An 18847-nucleotide genomic window follows, 5' to 3' on the forward strand; every position below is an offset into this window, starting at 1 on the left:
TACAGCTCACGTAAGTTACAATAGAAAACCATCTCTCGGGTATGGCTTGGTTCTCGGTGGAAGTGAAAAATCGGCGTAGTAAGATTTACTTGGAAAGCCAGGAACAGTAAAGAAAAGATGTTTAAGAGGATCAGGCAGACAGGCAGCTCCCAAAACTTATACAAAAGCACTTACAGAACTGACAGAAATCTCTAATTGAGGGATAAACACTATAAACTTTAGTTAAAGGCATGACCTGTTCATTCTGCCCCGCTCTGCGCAGCCGGAGACTCTTGAAAAACTCAAGAGGCTTGGCGATAAATGAATTCACTCGCAAAGGCTTCCTAGCACAAGAGTGGACCCACTTCGTCGCTTGTCCACTGAAAAACGACAGCGCAGATCGGCTGCCAACATCCTCAGAGCTTCCTCTCCTGGCTTTCCTGTCCAGAGCCGTTAAATGGTCATCCAGTCTGAGCGCTACTCTACCAGACACTGCCTTCCCTGGCCCGCGCTGCATTTTCAATGCCTGGTGGTGAAGATCAGACTGCAGAAAAGCCTGTTTGCAGCCAGCCCATGAAGGAACATTACTTCTGATGTGCCAGGGAAGCTGTCACCATAATAAAGTCCTCAGTCAGCCTTCTTTATTTCCTGGTCCAGTTTTCTGGGTCCACTCATGCAGCTGCAGGTGTCACAGTCACCTAGACGCAGTCTGCTCTTATCTGTGGTTTTGCCTGCCTAAACACACCCACTCAGGCATCAGAAAGTCCCTTTTAAAGGCCACTCACAAACAGTTAATTTCCTCTGAAAAAACATAAGAAAGCCAAAGAAACTGGTACGGGCTTGGGTAACACTTTACTTGAGGTGACACTAATTATATAGTGTTATGCTATTACTCATGTATTAATTAACCACAAACTAAGTCTTAGTTACATACTTATCTCATGTTTGTCCATCATTAATAAATTGTGATGCATCTTTTCTCAAGCAGTTACTATATTTGTTACTATATCTGGAAATTATGTAAACCTTTGTGAAGTACGGAAGGTACCACTGAAGGAACAAGTAATGAATAACACAAGTGAAACACTTATCTCATGTTTGTTCATGGTTAATGAATCGTTACGCATGTTTTCTCTTAAGTAGCTATTGTATTTGTTCATGATGTGTCCTTCAGTTGGAACCGAGTTTCTACTAAGTATCTGTGGCCGTTCGAGTGAAATGCTAACAATTCTTCTTACTTACGGAGAAGATTATGGTTATACAAGGAGCATTTACTGGTAAAAAAGAAATGACTGACCCACATTTCAGTTTCACTTGAACAAAGATTCCAGGGACCACAGAGAAATGCCGTTTCTAGTGTATTAGCATGTGGGTCAATCTGATGTCATTCCATCTCAGCACCGTGTCAGTTTCACAACACTGCTGAGTCCATGGCAGGAGAGCAGATGGAAGCTACATGCGATCCGCTCGCAGATGACTCAAAGACAGCAGGTCAGCTGACTTCCTTAACACCACTACTGCCTCACTGGCCTGTTGCTCAACTCACTGCCTGAAAGCAGCAGAAGAGCAAACTGATGAGTCAATCAACGTTCCCCATCTCATCCTGCCCCATTTTCACCATAACCAGACAAGAGGAGCCTAATGCTGACATGACGTAGGTTTGGGAGCGCCAGTTCGAACACCCCACCTGAGATGATTTACAGCCAAAACCTGAGGGATTCCTTCCGGATCTCTTGCTCCTACGTCCAGCCATGTTCAACTTAAGGGGTCCATTGAACTGGTTTTGTGTGGAAGGTAGCCTGCTGTCATAGGCTGTCGTTAAAGAGCGGTCCAGCATGTGGAAATGCAGCCCCAAGGCCATAGCCATGCAGTGAACACTGGGGGGGGGGGGAGCAAGGCCATAATTACAATATATATTGGGGGGGGACATTGTGAACACATCTGAATATTGGGGGGGGGGGTGTGTCCCCCCCACTATATATTATAATTACGGAGTTGTGCAGCCCAATGAAACATCAAACCCGAGCCGAGAATAACGTCAGACGGTGAATAATCTAGCAGTTTGACACTTTCTCAACTAGTCTTCCTCAAATGCTTGATTTTGAATGCTTTCTGACCCTTGGGCCCTGCTCAGCATCCCCAGGCCCCACAAGGTAATTCACCGAGCCGCACCACACTGGGGATCACGTGACTGATATCTCCGCAGCTGTCATGCACAGGGGCGAGAGTGTTTGCCTGAAGGGGTCAGGAAGACCTCCAGAAGGAGCAGACTCAGCTGAGGCGTGTCAAGAACACATCTCTTGGTGTCAGACATCACAGGCAATGTTCCGAGAAGCACAATTAAATCAGGTGTCTATCATCTTACAGCATCCATACCTGCTATCCCTTCACACCAAGGACCACCACTGCAAACAAGGGCACAGGAGATACGGTAGTTTGATATTGGGGAAGGACAACTCAATAATTTAAAGGTAAACATCTATTTATAGGGGGAACGAATTAAGCTAAATTAAATATTGAGGGGTATACATCACTCCTGCCCCCCACCTCAGGTCCTATGCCCCTGTCTGCAGAAGCCTCTGTTCTGTGAAACTTGACATACAACAGCAATGTGTATAACAGTTCATTATCCTGTCAGACCGGACTGCACAGGGATGCCCTGGTCCTCAACACATAGCATGTCTACAGCAGGCAGAATCTGTGGTTTCATATTATGTGTCCTTAAGAAGACCAGTGGAAGAGTGCTACTGCAAAGAGGCCCAGGCTAACTAGGGCGTACCTTATACTCCACTGAGCCCCTTCCGCTCAAAGCCGTGACAGAAACCTTTGACCCCATCACTAAAGTGCTGTGATGCGCTCTACAGAGCTGGTCCTATGCATTCTCTAGAACAGCTTTCTCCAGTGAGAGATATTTTTATTTTTGACAGACAGACAGACAGACAGATAGATAGATAGATAGATAGATAGATAGATAGATAGATAGAAAAAATCTGGGGAACGCCCAATAAGGGGCTGGGGGATTGGTGGGGGCGCCTGTATACGTTATTGATTGGGGGGTGGGATAAATTATTCATTAAATTTCAAAATTACCAGTCAGTGTCATGTGGGCCACTCATTGGCTCCCTGCCAGCTGCTGGTAACTCGCAGGTGACACAATGACTATCCATTGCACTACAAAGTGTTCATTTTGACCAGTTAGCAGCCCATCTTTATGGTGACCCTGGCCTGCTGCTCCCTCCCTGACCTCCATCTTTAGCCCCCAGTGATCTAAAAACAGGTGGTGATACTTTAAACAGGGTATGCTTTCAATTCCAGAAGGTCCCAGAATAGATACTTGCAGTATGTAATTTAAAAGTGCAAGAGAATGAAGACAATGCAGCTCAGAATTGAAGAAAATGCATCTGGAAGCTCTAAAGGAGACAAGCATGCAGAGAATGACCCATTTTTACTTCCGCCCACTTAACCAGGACAGCAGAGTCTGGAGACCCATAGGAGCAGAGAGACAGCCTGGTTCCACTAAAATGGAGACACAATGCCCCACCTCCTCTGTCAGCAGTAGGTCAAGTTACACTCCGAGTCGAGGTGCAGATCCCTGATTAGGCCAGTTGATTGTCCATCACCATATTCTACACTTCCATCTATGGTGCTCCAGCTTCCCTTCGCATTCCCTCAACAGTGAGGTCACTCTTCAGCGAGGGTCCAGGGGAAACCAAAGGCATCTGCCTGCTCGGTCAATGTAGACACCCCTTCAGCTATATTTCCACCCACTAGCAACAGGAAGAGCTTGTCAAAAAAAAAAATTTAAAAATGAAAACACAAGGGAGACAGGAAGACAGAGAAGCCCAAGACAGCTCAGTATAGTAATAAAAACTCACCAGTCCTGCACGGACTGCACCATGCTCACTATGCCCCCCCCCAAATCCCCCAAATGTAGCCTCCTGCTGAATGTACTCTCACTTCTCCACCTAAACCTGATCCGTACCCCATAAGCTGAGGTCATATCAATACAATCATCTTTACCTTCTTCATAAGATCCAGGGCTGCTCTCAAGATATTAGACTCAGCAAAAAAAAAAATCTGGTGGAAGTGTGTTTTTGCTTATTCTCCATCTGTCATGAGCATTTTTGCATCTTTTCATACCGGACTTTCATCGCTTTCCATGCTAATTCATATGTCCCCTTTATTGCGGTTATACTGAGCCAAACAGCAGATACTATGCACACTGCAGTACATGTGGGCATCGTCCTCTATCTGGCCAGAACGTTTCTCTCTACCTCCCATGCTCCTTCAGCCTTGGGATGCAAGGTAAGAGAAAATAAGACGTATGGCATGCAGTTTTACCTGAGCAACACACACAGTACAAGCTAGTTCAGAAGACAGGGAAATGACTGAAGCCCAACATAGGCATTGGCTGAAGATGCCTCACCAGGCACAAATGCACCAGACTTTTTTGGGGGTTGGGAGTGTGCAGCTTCTATTTGCACAAGCCTTCTGCTAAGCTAACGGCCATTATATATCCACGTGCCTGAGCTGTGTATAAGCAGATCGGGCAGCAGGTGACTGAGACCGTCTCCCTCATATGCCATCTTCTGTTACCAATCCAATCCCCTACCTTTGACCAGGAATCTGCATTTGGTTATTCAAATAATCTCAAATCTTAAAAACACGGTTTAAAAAAAATAATAATCTGTGCCCGAAAAATTCATCATAAAATTTCCCCGTGAATTACTCTCAGTAGCATGTGCGCAGACTAGAATAAGGAGACCGGACTATAGTCTGAGCAGCGGTGTGTGTTTGGACGACCTCTTAATCCTAATGAACAAGAGCACGGCGAAACCACAGGGCATCCACGCGATTCACATTTTCATCATGCCCAAAGGTTAAATAATAACATTCAAACACTGTAAATGCTGCCTGCAGGGGAATTTCAACAACCTAATCCTCACTGCGGTGTACGAATATTAGTATTTTATATAAATCAATCATGATGTGTGATGAAGAGAAAACTCGCATGCATTTAAGTATATGTTGTTTGCCAACTATTTGACGTTGTTTGCCTTCATTGCTAAAAATGATACCATTAATCATCAAAAACAAGTTTGTGGGAAAAGCACGCAGCACACAGCTGACAAATATACAAATAGAAAGCACGCACCATTTCAGCATCTAAACCACATCAAGGCATGTTCTGGAAAGAGCTTTACGTTTTAATTTGAAAAAATAAGCCGCCACTCCCAATTCCCATAATTTCCCCATTATTATGTATCACACAAAACAAGATTCAATTTGTTGTTTTTGAAAAGTTTGAATGCAAGCTCGTTTACTGCAGTGATAAAGCGTTAAGTCTCTCCCGCTGTCGGCTGGCTCGTTGATCTTAAAGTAACTATTACAGTAAAGCAGCCGCACTGCGAGCTCCTATAATAACTATTACAGTAAAGCAGCCGCACTGCGAGCTCCTATAATAACTATTACAGTAACGCGGCTGCGCTGCGATCCCCTGTAGTAACTGTTAGAGATCCTATAACAACTATGAGAATAACGCAGTGACACTGCGAGCTGCGCTGCGCGCTCCAATAAAAGCTATGACAGCACCGCGGCTGCACTGCGAGCTCCTATAATAACTATTAGAGTAAAGCGGCGGCACTGTGCGCTTCTCTAAAAACTATGAGAGCAACGCAGGTACAGTAAATGCAGGGCTTTGCAATGTAGCGCAACCATTCACCTGCTGCCAGCTGTCTTCCAGGGAAGGCATCGCGGAGAAGTAGCCCGTGTCATGCACGAGCTGGAGTTCCTGAAAAATACTATAATTCGCCAGCACGTCCATGCTGCTTCTCGATGTGAAAATTCACTTTGATCCAACTGAAGACACTTTTGCTTCTCTGAGAAAAAAAAACAAAGAAACCCTTCAGGTCCACCTTGCTCCCCGACACAAATATGCACGCATATGTACCAATATAACTGGTGTAAATAATGTGGAAAAAAAGAAAAGTATGTTTTTTGAGTCCTTAAAATTAAATCCTAATTTCCGAAGTAAACACTCTGGTTCCCAGTCCACCAGTCGGACGCAATTTGGGTGACATGAAATCTCCGTCTATTTCCGCATGGGCAGATTGCGATCTTTTCTCTTTAAATTCCAGACTTTTTTGGATGCTCTGGTTCAGCAGAGAAGTAGCAGCGCTTGCTTTCTACCGAGGAGCGCGAGCCAAGGCAGCCGGGGGGTGTTGGGGGGAGGATTCTGTCAATCAAATCTGTGCGTGGCCATATAAGGTAAATAGGGTTGATGATCTCACTAAGCAACCAATTAGGGCGGGCCAAATGTATCTTATGGGTGGAGTTAGAGATGGAAGAGCAGCATGATTGGTGATGGTTGCCTGTCACTCTGGCCATATTTGGCTGCGTAAGATGAGCTATTTTTAGTGGCCTATATAAATACAGCAGCAGCGTTCGTGGAGCGTTAGAATATGAGCAGGTTTGGCAGTGGACGGGAGCGGGTGCTGTGCGCTGTGAACGTAGAAATAGCCTCTCAGGCCCGATCATTTTGCACATGGTTTTCTGGCTTCATAAATTTGTAAGAAACCTGTTTTAAACATTTAATATCCGTGCACCGGAACAGCTAAATGTTGGTAACCGATTTTCGCGTAGAAAATAAACACATGCTTTCCGTTTATAATAAAATCTCGAATAAATGAAACTATAAATGACAGTCTCATTCCTCGTATTTCTGATTGTTTAAAAAGGTTCCCTGCGAATCGTTTCGAATTTGCGGCTTCCCGTCCATGATGGCACCTGCCTCTTGCCCTGTTGCTTCCTGGGATTGGCGATTATGGAACATACCCTGTGAATAGATGGATGACATACAAGTAATAATATTAATAACATTATTATTGGACCCTCAATGATAATAATGCCTTGTGATGGATTGACATCCTTTTCAGCCATGAGTTGTGTGTGGGTTGTGTGCACAAACTCCCCTGAACTCCACCGTCAAAACACTGTTAATGTAATAAGGTGAATATGTCTGTCAACTTCTCTACACTTCCCTCCCTCCAAAGTTGTATCCCTGTCCTGTCATTGACTTTTGAGGATCATCTTGATCTTAGCAATATCCCCATGATGCCATATTTTGGCCACTTATTGATGATAGTCTTCATGGTGCTCCACTGTACTTCTGATGTCCTTGATATTCTTTCATTTCCCTCTCTGAACAGTACCTTTCAACAATAATATCCTGTGGACATGTTGTTATTAGTTCCTTGCAGGCCATAGCTATCCCTGTATGGCACAACCATGCAAGTTTTAAGGAAATTCTACAGGAGCAGCTGATTTTCATTTGGGCTTAATCAGAATCGCTTTCATCGACTGCAGGTGCATGCTCCTTACCTTACGGCATGATTTTAAATGCGATTGGTTTCCTCTGCTGCATCCCCCCTTATTAGACTGTGCACTTATACAACAAAGGCGTTGCATATTAATTATGCTTCTAATGATCTATTTGTTTTTTTTTTCATGAAATTTGTTGGTTACAAGGTCACATTATGGAAAATGTCTGACATTATTTATGGCTTCATTTCATTTCAAAACCTGCAATTACAATAAGTGTGTGTAGATTTTGTATATTCACGTAGACTTCTCTACACACCAAGGAAACCTGTGTAATTGTGTTAAAAATTGTATTAGTTTGCATATGTATCTTTATATTGTGCGTTTGCATTTATTTGTTAATGCTACAGGATTGTAGCTTTATAATGGAAGTATCTCAGGCTTAAAGCAGAGGTTATCTTTTAAGATTATGTGGGATCATCTATCCATTTTTTTCATAGAAGTTAATCATTTCCGTAATTCACACAAAAGAAAACTCATGCAGTATGTGTTCCTGTGGTAACTTTATGGGGGAGTCACTGGACTGGAATGACCGCATTATTCGTACCAACATAAAACTGCAAAACATTTTTCACTGTAAAAAATGCCAATTAGCTGTGTGAAAACAGGCAGATTTAAAGAAGTTGCCACTGTCTGAGCCAAAGATTAGACATTTTGAATAGACCATACTGGCACAGGGGTTCATTCTATCATGAAAGCAGCATTGTTAATAGTAGCTTGCAGTATTTCATGGAAATAGATGCACATAAACACATGCCATCACGTCACAAAGTACCATTGTCACACTCATCTGGTCACCAACAGTCAGCAAGAATGCCCTGTAAACTAGAAACATGGAGGCAGGAACCTTTAACACACAAATTCAGAGTATGTGGTACGGAAGCTTGTGAGAAAACTGAACAACGTTACATTCCATTTGCTGTTGAGAAGACCACTGAACAACGCCACTTCCCATTTGCTGTTGCGAGCACCACTGAACAACGCCACTTCCCATTTGCTGCTGAGAATTCCACTTGCCAGGGACAAATTACTGTGCTAGGCATCTGTACAATCAATAAACCACCATATGGGTGTGATTACGGTGACATCACAGTAAAGTTTGATCATTAAGGCAGAATTTCATTTGAGTAATATGATTATTTATATGGGTGCTGCTGTGATGCTGATAGAAATATATATTGTTTTGTCCTAAATGTGCCTATTGATCTGTACACTACATTGCCTGTGATCAAAAGAGAAGCTTGGGATTTGCATATTGGTGTCCGGAGGGTTTCTGCAGGCAGCCTTTGGGCCTGTGATTAACGGAGTGAGGAATTGGCATGCCAACTATGTGTACTCACCATAATTCCAGTGGCCCTTGGTGCCTGTATAGCAGGATGCTAATGCAGTAGGATGTGAGCCAGCTGTGTATGTATATTTCTGTGGGCTTGCATGTATGTTTCTATGCTTGAGTATGTGGTAGGAAAGTATCCCATCTGCACATTATAGCCATGGCATTCAAATGACAAATCGACACACGGGTGAACCCCTACTCCACAAGCTCCACAGAGGCAATGAAAAATGCATCACATTCTGCCATATATTTTCAGTCCCGGTTCTATGAAAGTGCTTATGTTAGTTCAGGCAAGTCATGTGACAGCGGGCCGAGGACTCACTCTAATTATACAGCTGAATTAGTCTATTAAACACTACTAGTTGCAATATCTGTAGAAAATGTTCTGTTTATTTAATCATTTGGAATAATAACGAAACAGCGTCAAGCAATTTGTCAGTCGCTGTTCAATGGCTTAAATAATAATTGAACCACTAAAATAATCAGTGCCTGCATTTATTATTATTTAGGGAAGAAAACAGAAAGGTTTCCCTGAATGAAAAGAAATTTAAGTTTAATCAAAAGGGGAGTCAAACCTGTTTTAGCTCAGACATTTGATCTGAGGCTTTGTGAATTGTGTCATTCAGGAGGTTCATTGGCAGGCAGCAAAGCAGGAAAGAGAGTGACGATCTGCTGAGGATGAAGAAGCACCATCGCGACTCTGCTTGTGGAACAGTTGCTCTGATACTCATGGATGTGGCAAATGTAGTTTGGGGGAGCTCTGTCCTTTAAAGTACGTGAGAAAAATGTAAAATGAAAATGCCTGCCCCCCCCCCCTCCCCCCTCCCCCGAGACTGACCCTGACCTTTTGATGGGCTGTCCTTAAAGTAGGCAGATATCATATCACATATATCGTCTTCTGGAGATTTATATTTTAAAAAATCACAATTGGAAGATTAAATAATGACTGCTCATATTAATAATCCAGAATGAACAAAATGGCTAATGAAATGCCAGGGATGATACTTTCGGTGATAAAGGGAATACATTAATCTCTTCCTCCAGCCTCTTTCAGCGAAAAGCTTGTGAAAAAATTATAGACTGACTTCTGTGAATTTGTTAGTGACGAAAAAGGGGATGTTACACCTCCCCCCCCCCCCCCCACAGTTCCTCTTGCAGCTTCCATGGAAATGAGGCAGAGAATTTGCAGGTTTAGAGAGGGAGAATCAGCTGTAGTTTAAAGACACCCAGGACTCCCGTTAAATAAGTAAACAGGATGAGGGAGCGAACACAGCATTTCTGAATCTGAATGCGTGTAAAAGCCTCTCCCGATTTGCTGTGGCTATCTTAGTTTGCTCACACCAGTCTGTGCCTAAGCCTTTTCTAATTCATTTTTACCCGCCCCCCCCCCCCCCCCCCATGCCTTAGGGAAATATGGAGGTGTAATCTCATTTACCCTTTGGTCGGATGACAAGCCAGACTGAGCACTTTAACCAATAGTTTGTGGGGAAGAAAAGGAGGTTTTGCCTTTGACATGGTACCCAGCATCTCAGCTACTTCAAAGGGGAGGGATTTGATGGCTTCAGACACGGACCGTGGGATCCTTTTGAAAAAGAGGGACCATAGACGGTGCTTATAATCAGTAACCTCCAAGGTGCCGGAGCTCGTAAAGATCACAATGACGTGACGCACACATCAGTATTTAACAACGATAATGTGCTATCGATTACTTAAACACGCAACAATACACGTATCAACATCTGTTATTTACGTCTAACTTTTCATCTTTGTTGCCTTCTGCCTGCTTCTTTTTGCGATCCTTCTCGTTAGCATTAGCATCCACATTAGCTCCTCTCCTCACTGCTTGTTCTTCCGCGGCTCTTCTGGTTCATTTCTGCTTTGCTTGGGTTCCGATGGCTTTGTTGCTTTGTCAAAAAAAAAAGAGAAAAACTCTTTTCAACATTTTCTTTTAATTGTTTTGCTGTAAAGACCTGGAGTGTAACCTCACCCATTTTACTGGCTGGAAAGTGGATTTTTATTTGTAGCGCGGTGTAGATTTTCACTTTCAAATTAAGAGCCAGATAAGCAAAATATACTAATTTAGGCAGATATATTTTAAAAATCATACAATGCAACTGATTGTATAAATATAGATTTCTTTAGTATAATTTGCATTTATTCCAAAGTTTAACTCAAGCTCTGCTCTGAGCCAGAGGCCGCTGTCAGAGATTAACTACAGGTCATACAGTCGATTGAGTCCATTTCTCTATTTTGTTTTGGAAATACTCATTTAACGCAAAAAAATGGATATAATTCAGGCTTTTCTAAAATTTGATTGGTTTGCGTTAAAACATTTGCAGGTGATGTTTTCTTGATTGTTCGTCACTGCATTCTTCCCGCTTCTGCGGTCTATGGCCTCAGAGTTTGATTATTTCATGCTATGTATGTGATGGGCAGGCCACTTCTCTGCCAACCTGCTGACCAGCTCTCAGTCAGCCTGGTCCATACTGTGGACCATACTGTACATATCGTGAGAGGGCAAGTGGGGACAAAGTCCCCTTCAAAGCAGGACCACAGCCTCTATTTTCCATTTCCTCCTGGTTTTGAATTCTGGCTCAGATTCCCTGCATAATGGTATAAATAATGGAAGAGAAGCAATATACCCAATCACTATAGGAGATTTGAAGGGTTAATTATGCATCACAGTTAATGTACACTCACATTTCAATAAGAAATATTTCACGTTGCAGCCAATGTGGAATGGAAATGCCCACTGGCTATAATATTAAACTAAGGCTATCCATTAAAATGAATGGCAAACATTCCAGAATTCCTGTGAAAGGGATTTGTGTCAGTGTGTCAAAGCAAAGGCACTGTTTTAGGGTTGGTGAGCTTGAGGCGACATGTGACAGCAGTGTTTGTGTGTGGAATACTTGAGTGGTCCTTTATGTACAAAATAGGGCAGTAGTTACCTTGTTATATATAAGGGAATGTTACATGTTTTTTTAACGTGTTTTTATATTTTCCCCCTTTGAGGAGTTATGGGGGGGGGTAGTGTGGGTCATTGATATCGGGAATCCGGGGTTGGGGGAGGGGGGGATGTGCCACACAGGTGTTGGTTGCGCAGGGGCAGTGGTGGCTTAATGGTTACGGAGGTGCTTTCATAATTGAAAGATTGCAGGTTCGAATCCCCGACCAGCAAGATGCTGCTCTCGGGTGCCGAATTAGCTGTCCCCTGCTGTGTCACATTGTCACGTGTGGGTTAAATGCAGAGGACACATTTTGCTGTGGTGTGCCAACAATGGCAATTAATCATTAAATCCTTAAAAAAAAGGGACACAGCTTTTTCAATGCAGGATGATCCCAGAATCTAAGCACCAAGTAGTAATAATAGTAATAATGTCACAGAGCTGAGATTTATTTAAGCTGAAAGTTGTTTATGATCCGCTCATTAATTAGCAGTTTAGCTAAACTATACACGGTGCTTTGTTGATTATAGAGGCACGTGGTGGGGCCAAACTGTGTGCACATTCTGCACTAGAACATCGTGTTTCGGAGTTTGTTGCTCTGTACGGCCAGGCCGCTGAGAAATCTCCCAGTGCTTCCCTTGGCTGGTCTGTTCCTGGTTACAAATCTGAGCTGGTGTCTAGAAAACCACCAGTTCAACTTCCACAATGAAGCGATCATATCTCTGCTGGTCACTTGACGAAGGTCCTTAACTGCAAAAACTGCTCCAGAGACACTGGCTGCCTTAGCTCTCTGCCCCCCCCCCCCCCCAGCCTGGCTTTCACCTGCCCCACGTCAACGTTGTCAATTTTATAATCAAAGAACTAAAAATGTCAAAAGTCTTGTATTCTGTTTGGTTCCTTATGGTTAAGGTTAGGGCTGAGTAGGGGTTAAGGTTGTCATTGTTGGAATTAAGGTTTTGCCCATAGAAATGAATGGACTTCCCTTCAAAGATATGAGTACAGGTCTGTGTGTGTGTGTGTCTATGTGTGTGTTTCCTGAGTGACCTTTGCACCTGAGGTCAGTGTTAAGTAGCGTAGTTGCCACTGTTGATTAAATCTGCCCTGCATTCGAAGGGCTCTGCACTGCCCCCTGTGGGACTCCTGGCGCCCCCACAAGGCCTGGACCTGTGCCCCAGACAGCCTGGCACCGGAACGAGCAGCGGAGGGGGACTGAGAGCCAGGGATGACACATGCCGCCCAAGGCTGAGGGGGAGACGGCATGGAATCACGGGACTGATGGCCAATGACAGACAGTTGACAGCTCTATTGGCGCAGTCATGTTTCGGCGTAAAAAAGCAGATAATGGCATGAGGACCCATCCACTTGGCTGACCTTTCTGTCGATCATCTGCCCTCTACAGGCCTGTGTTTTCATTGCAGTTTGCAGCTATGCAGTCAGTATGACATAACATGTAGTCATATAATACTTTCTGCTTTAAAATTGTAAATTGTCCCTACTAGCAATGAAATGAGGTGTTGAGTCTTCTTTCACTGCACCCATTGTCTGACTCTGCATTTTTCTACGTCAGCAGCTCCCCAATCCCTTCCCGATCACCCCCGCCATTTCATATATTTAGTTTTTGGTGGGGGGATGGTGTGTGGCTGAGCACATGAATGTGCTGTACCAGAAGGTCACCAGTTCAAATCCCATGGTTGGCAGAGTGATGTCCCTGTTGGGCTCTTGAGTAAGGCTCTTAACCCCCAGCGGCTCCAGAGAGTGCCTGATCCTGCTTTCTCAAACATATGTCACTTTGGATAAAGGTGTCTGCTAAATATGTAAATGTATATTTCACACTCGGCATACCTGATTCGGGTCATTTTGTGGATAACAATTAGCTGATTGGTGTGACCAGGCTGTCAGGTGGTGAAGCAGGACAAATATGTAGAGCAGCTGGGAGTGAGTGGGAGGTCTGGAAATCAGAGCCTACACAAGGCAGGAGTGTGTGTTTACTTTGTGTGCCACAGTGTAAAAAGCTGCTCAGAAATAAATCTGAGCTTATTTTGCATTGTGTTCCCGCCCACGGCTGGTGGCTTGTGGTGGATTTACTGCTCTGTCCATCTCGCTTGCCGCACGCTGACACTTCTGTGCACGGCCATGTGTGTGACAGCCCCCAAAGCCAGGGCTCACGGCACGTCACCCAATTAAATTCCGCAGTGATGGAAAAGAATCGAAAATGAATGAAAACATAATCAGACGTGTGACTCCTAGTGGGAGACGAGCAGCACGCTGGTGATTGGCAGAGGCCTGGAAAAGAACTTGGAGAAATTTGGCAAAGCGACCTGCCCCGAGCTTCCCTCAATTCACCCTGAGCTTTCCAGCCAGGATTAAGTCATCTCAGGTCCAGGAGGGACAATATTTGGTATCTGGTATTGTTGCTCAGCAGCTGGAGAGCACACGTCAATCACATTGCAGCACTCTCTGATTGGTTGAAATTTAGGGGGGGTGGGACTTCGTTTAAGCTACAATGCCTCCCCTGGCCACGCCCTTTCTCAGCCCAGAGTAAATGTCAATACAGCGGCTCTGAATTATGCATGAATAGACCATGAGTACTCCCTGCATCTACTGTACACCAGTCTTATCCGCAAAGGGCCAGTGTATATGCAGGTTTTTGGGGTAACCTGACCTTTTGGTCAGCTGTTCAAGCCTAGGTGTGAGGACTCTTTAGCCAATCAGTCCTCTAATTAGTGACCTAATTAGGGAATTGTGACAAAACCTGTATATCCAACGGCACTTTCTGGATAAGATTGCCCACCGTTGATCAACATAGCAGAGAAAGCGATCATTCTACTGGTCGAGGAGGGTGCCAGGGTTTTAACCTTGGAGTAGATTTCTTCATGAAGAGCTTATGGTTACGGGGCAGGGTTAAGGAGGAGGGGATGCGCTCTTCTGAGGCGAAGGGGCAGCGGGAGGTGGAAGTTTATGATCAGCTGGGTCTCAGAGGGTGGGTGAAAGGCGGGCAGTGAGGACCAGGGACCAGGGAGGGTCAGGAAAGGTGATGGAATTAGAAGGGATTGACTGAAAGAGCAAAAAATGGAGCCAACTGCAATCTGACCCCTTCCCCCAACACCTGTGTGTTTCCGAAAGGTTAACGCAATGCTAATGCAGCCCTGTCATGAATAGTAATTAGGGGTTTCCCGCAATGCCTGCTCGAGCTGACCTGGGGGGGCTTCTAGTGAGACGTTATGAAAAGCAATTTCACCACAATTCACACAAGGGGAACTTCTCTTAATGGAGCTGACAGCACCCCCTGCACTTGGCATGAGGGGGTTTAGAACTTGTCATTACAGCCTGGGCGTCTTTGCACTCACAGGCAGATGAAACTACATACAAGGTGAGTTATTAAAGCTTCGGCAGGAACCACAGAACACGACCCTTATCTGGAAGCACAAGGCCACGCGATTGGTCACTTGGGGAGCAGGCCTTCGCCTTGGCTGTCATGGCAACGCTGCCTAACCCAACAGCTGTCTTGTATTGACCCTGGTTACCACAACAGCCCATTCACACAGAAAGAAGTGCTCTTTGACAAACTATTTATCTACAGTATACTGCAGGTACAAGGGTGGTCCTGATGTAAATTAGTCTGGGCTTGGGATTCCCTCATTTGGGCATTCTTGTATGATGAAAACTCGCTTGATGATGTATGAAAATGTTGTAGAGGAAATTCAAATTTATTTAGATTGCTGGATTATTGTTTTATTTGCACAATACACTGTTTGAGTTTACACTGTACTAAAATAAAAATAGCTGCTATTTATCTTTTTTTTTGGTCTCTTATAAATACAACATACATAATTACCAGCTAGTCGAGGTTATTCTTTGAGGTCTACTGTAGTGTTTTCATCCAATCTTGCTATATTGCAAAAACACAATATGGAACGCTGCAGTATGGAAATTAAAAGACCACCACATACTCTTTCTCCTTCTACAGTATACATTTCCTTTTGATTATTACTTTAAAATGCATCAAATACTGTTAAATCTCAGTTTAATGGCATGCTGAATAATCCCTGTTATTTTGTATATCTTGTCATGAAAAATGTACAATATCTAGGGTATATTTTTATTGTGGAATATTAGCCCAACTTACAGCCAGCATTAATGCCATTAAGCAGCCTTCTATATTTAGGGTTAAACACTCTGGTTGGTCTGTTCATCCAAAAGAAAACGTGTTGGTTGACTGCCCTTCACCTGAAAGCGTTGACACTTTCCATTTCAGCAGATGTTTGCTCAGCCACACTCAAAAGTTAATCGACAGTAAACTATTTTGCTCATTGACTTGCTGTGGCGCGACTGGAAAGCTTTGGTGTGACACATTTCCATTGTATCAGCTAAACGGACAGAGGAATAGTCCTCCATTGGCTGAGTGATATTTCATTCCTTTCATTTTTCACCACAGCTTTCGCAGCAAATTATTTATGATCTACACTGAGCTATTAGACAAAGTTGGAGGAACACTTAGTATCAAAATGATCACAAAGTTCAGACTGAAAGTACAATGCATTTATCTTATTTAAACACACAATACAAGATAGACAATACAAGACTGATTCTCACCATGGACTGTTTTATACACTGTTCTGCGTACTTCCTGTTGTTTAATTGTCTGGGTGTGTTTTTTATGACATAATGACAGTCTTGCATCGCCTTTGATGCTGATCTTGGGTTTGTTTATTGTTGCACCTGAATACACTGTTACATATGGCTCAGTAGGTACGCAGGAAACTCAAAGTATATGTGTGGAGAAAATGCAAACTATGGGTCTTAAAATGAGGGTCACGTTCATCTTGGCTCGTTGCACAGTGCGTGGAGCCCGAGAGCCTTTTAGGCAGAACCATAAAGGAGAAGCGATATTCTGCTCATGTGCTCTGTGGATCCTCTTTGGCTTGGAAAACATCTATGCACCTATCGAGCAGATATATATAAAATCAATATAGCTTAGACAGGGAAATATGCAGGGATGTTTAGTTTGTTCTGTTCCTACTTCCAGGTTTGTGCCGAAAGGGGGCTCCCTCTCTGTCTGCACAGGCTCGCTGGAACAGATTGTTCAGATCCACAGAATCCTCACCTGAGGCCCTCTGCAAGCTCCACTTACACTTTATTTTCCTACTTTTGGTTTTCCACGAATCCATTCATAGATAGGAGTAAATAACCTGGAAATGACAGTCCTGCGTTTCCATCACGGCTCTTCCTGAAGCCAGTGTTGACAGCTACGCGTGGCACACACCTTCACCATCAACATTAGCAACCTTCAGCTCCGTGTCTCAAAGCACTACAAAGGCTCGACAGTTCACAGCTGTCCTAGCCGGATAAACAGATCCAGGGGAGAAGATGAAGTGTAAAAAAATCCCCATCCGTCAGTAGAAAAGGCCTGCTACGCATTGTGATCATGTGATCCATCATGAAATTGCCACAGATGTCTCCATAGAGCATCCCAGCAAAACATTCAGCCATTTAGATAAAGCCCTGTAGTGTATTTGTTGAGGGAATAGACCATAAAATTCTATAAAAATTTCCACATGAGGGAGCCTGCTTCTTAGCATAGGAGAAAATCCCCTCAATTCAACACTTGGGCCAACACTTGGGAAGATGAAAGGCCCATATCTATATGCTTTCTTAAGCAGCTGGTTCGGAGAACAGGGGAGAGCTGAGTAGCATTGATTTCCAGAGTGGAATTCCCAGTGTGTGACGGTGATGATTAAAGGACAATCAGGAGTAACTGGGAGTCAGGTGGAGGTGGGGGAGCTGCTAGGATTACACCACTCACTCATACTGGTCCCACTATTAATCTGGGCTCTCTAATGTACCTGGGCTATATGCATGTGATGTATTGTTCAGGAAACATTTCACTCCGACTGGATACTTTTGAGCTTAATAATATCCATAAATTTGATTTGTAGTGTGTTACACTGCCACTGTGCGGCATGCATTTTGCGTATAATTCAAAGCTCTGATCACGGTGTTCCTCAGATATGACTGATGATATTTGAAAGCACTGGGACGGCACTTAAGTCTCCGATGTCTGGGGTGGAGCCAGTTGAAGGCAGATGTGAAGATGTGAGAACGGTGCAGGTGAGTCAGGTGCTTTTTTATTGTTGCCATGGTGATTTGCATTAAATACGCCTATTTCTCTGCATTGGTCACAATAGTCGGTATTGCAAATGTAATGTACTTGATTTTTAGAGGCAACCACAGGAGGAATGTTCTGGGTAAGACTTTCACCACCTGAGGGTCTCAGTTGCAGTCAGGAAAGCTGATACCCAGCATAAGGTAGCAAATGTCCTCTGCAGCTGTAGCCCCTCAGAGAAAGTGCTCACTTGACAGGGCTCCCCGAGTCAAAGGCATGACCCTCGCTCAAGTCCTGGACCACCTGTGGGAGCAATACCAGGTTATTACCGTAGTGTATTATGTGAAGCCAGTGTAACAAGGTGGGCAAAACTGGCTGGAGCAGTGTAAACCGTTTATCTTCTGGTGATTCGCTGAGTGAGCCTGTTGAGCAGAGGGATTCCACGTCGGTTTTTGGCTTATTTGGGTGTGTGGCTGCCTGGCTATTCACAAACGAACAAAAGCACTTTATCCACTATTTTATTCCTGTCCAACACAGGAGCTTCCACAGAAGCTCTTCAAAGCAGCGCAGCCTTAATGAGCTGTTTTGATCACTCTCTTTATTTTTTGACTTGAGATTCTCAGATCAACTCTCAGCATGGATCCTGGAATTTCAACATGCACTGTACATAAAACATCGACATGCACTGCACGTAAAATGTCAACCAGCACTGCAAATAAAACGTCACCATGCACTGCACATAAAACGTCAACCTGCACTGCACGTAAAACGTCAACATGCACTGCACATAAAACGTCAACCTGCACTGCATGTAACGCACAATCCTTGAGGTGCTGCTGCTTCAGTAGTAGTTTTCAGGTGACCCTAAAGAATTTGAGCGGAATTTGTCATTGTTCACAAGTCCTGAGCTGAAATCTCTTAGGGCTTTATCTGTGTCACTCATGAACGACCTACTCAGGGCTAAATCGCAGAACGGATGCAAGGGACTGCATCCTCATTACGAAGAAGCAGACCAAAGCAGGGAGGCAGAATAAGCTACGTGAAACATAGTGGTTCTGAGGTGTTTGTAGAGTTACCACCATGTCAGGGAGGACACTTTGACAG

General features: G+C 44.0%; 1 protein-coding gene across 1 annotated transcript in view; it reads right to left on the reverse strand.

The window, feature by feature from the left end:
• The window catches only part of LOC111852788 (Krueppel-like factor 7), a 28505-nt gene extending 22305 nt beyond the window's left edge, over positions 1 to 6200 (reverse strand). The window contains exon 1 of the mRNA XM_023829037.2: positions 5702 to 6200. Within this exon, the coding sequence (XP_023684805.1) occupies positions 5702 to 5803 (102 nt within the window). The 5' untranslated portion in view covers positions 5804 to 6200. The remainder of the gene's footprint in view (positions 1 to 5701) is intronic.
• Between the last annotated feature and the right edge of the window lie 12647 nt (positions 6201 to 18847).

Source organism: Paramormyrops kingsleyae, chromosome 16, assembly GCF_048594095.1.
Source record: "Paramormyrops kingsleyae isolate MSU_618 chromosome 16, PKINGS_0.4, whole genome shotgun sequence".
In the NCBI taxonomy this organism is placed as follows: domain Eukaryota; kingdom Metazoa; phylum Chordata; class Actinopteri; order Osteoglossiformes; family Mormyridae; genus Paramormyrops; species Paramormyrops kingsleyae.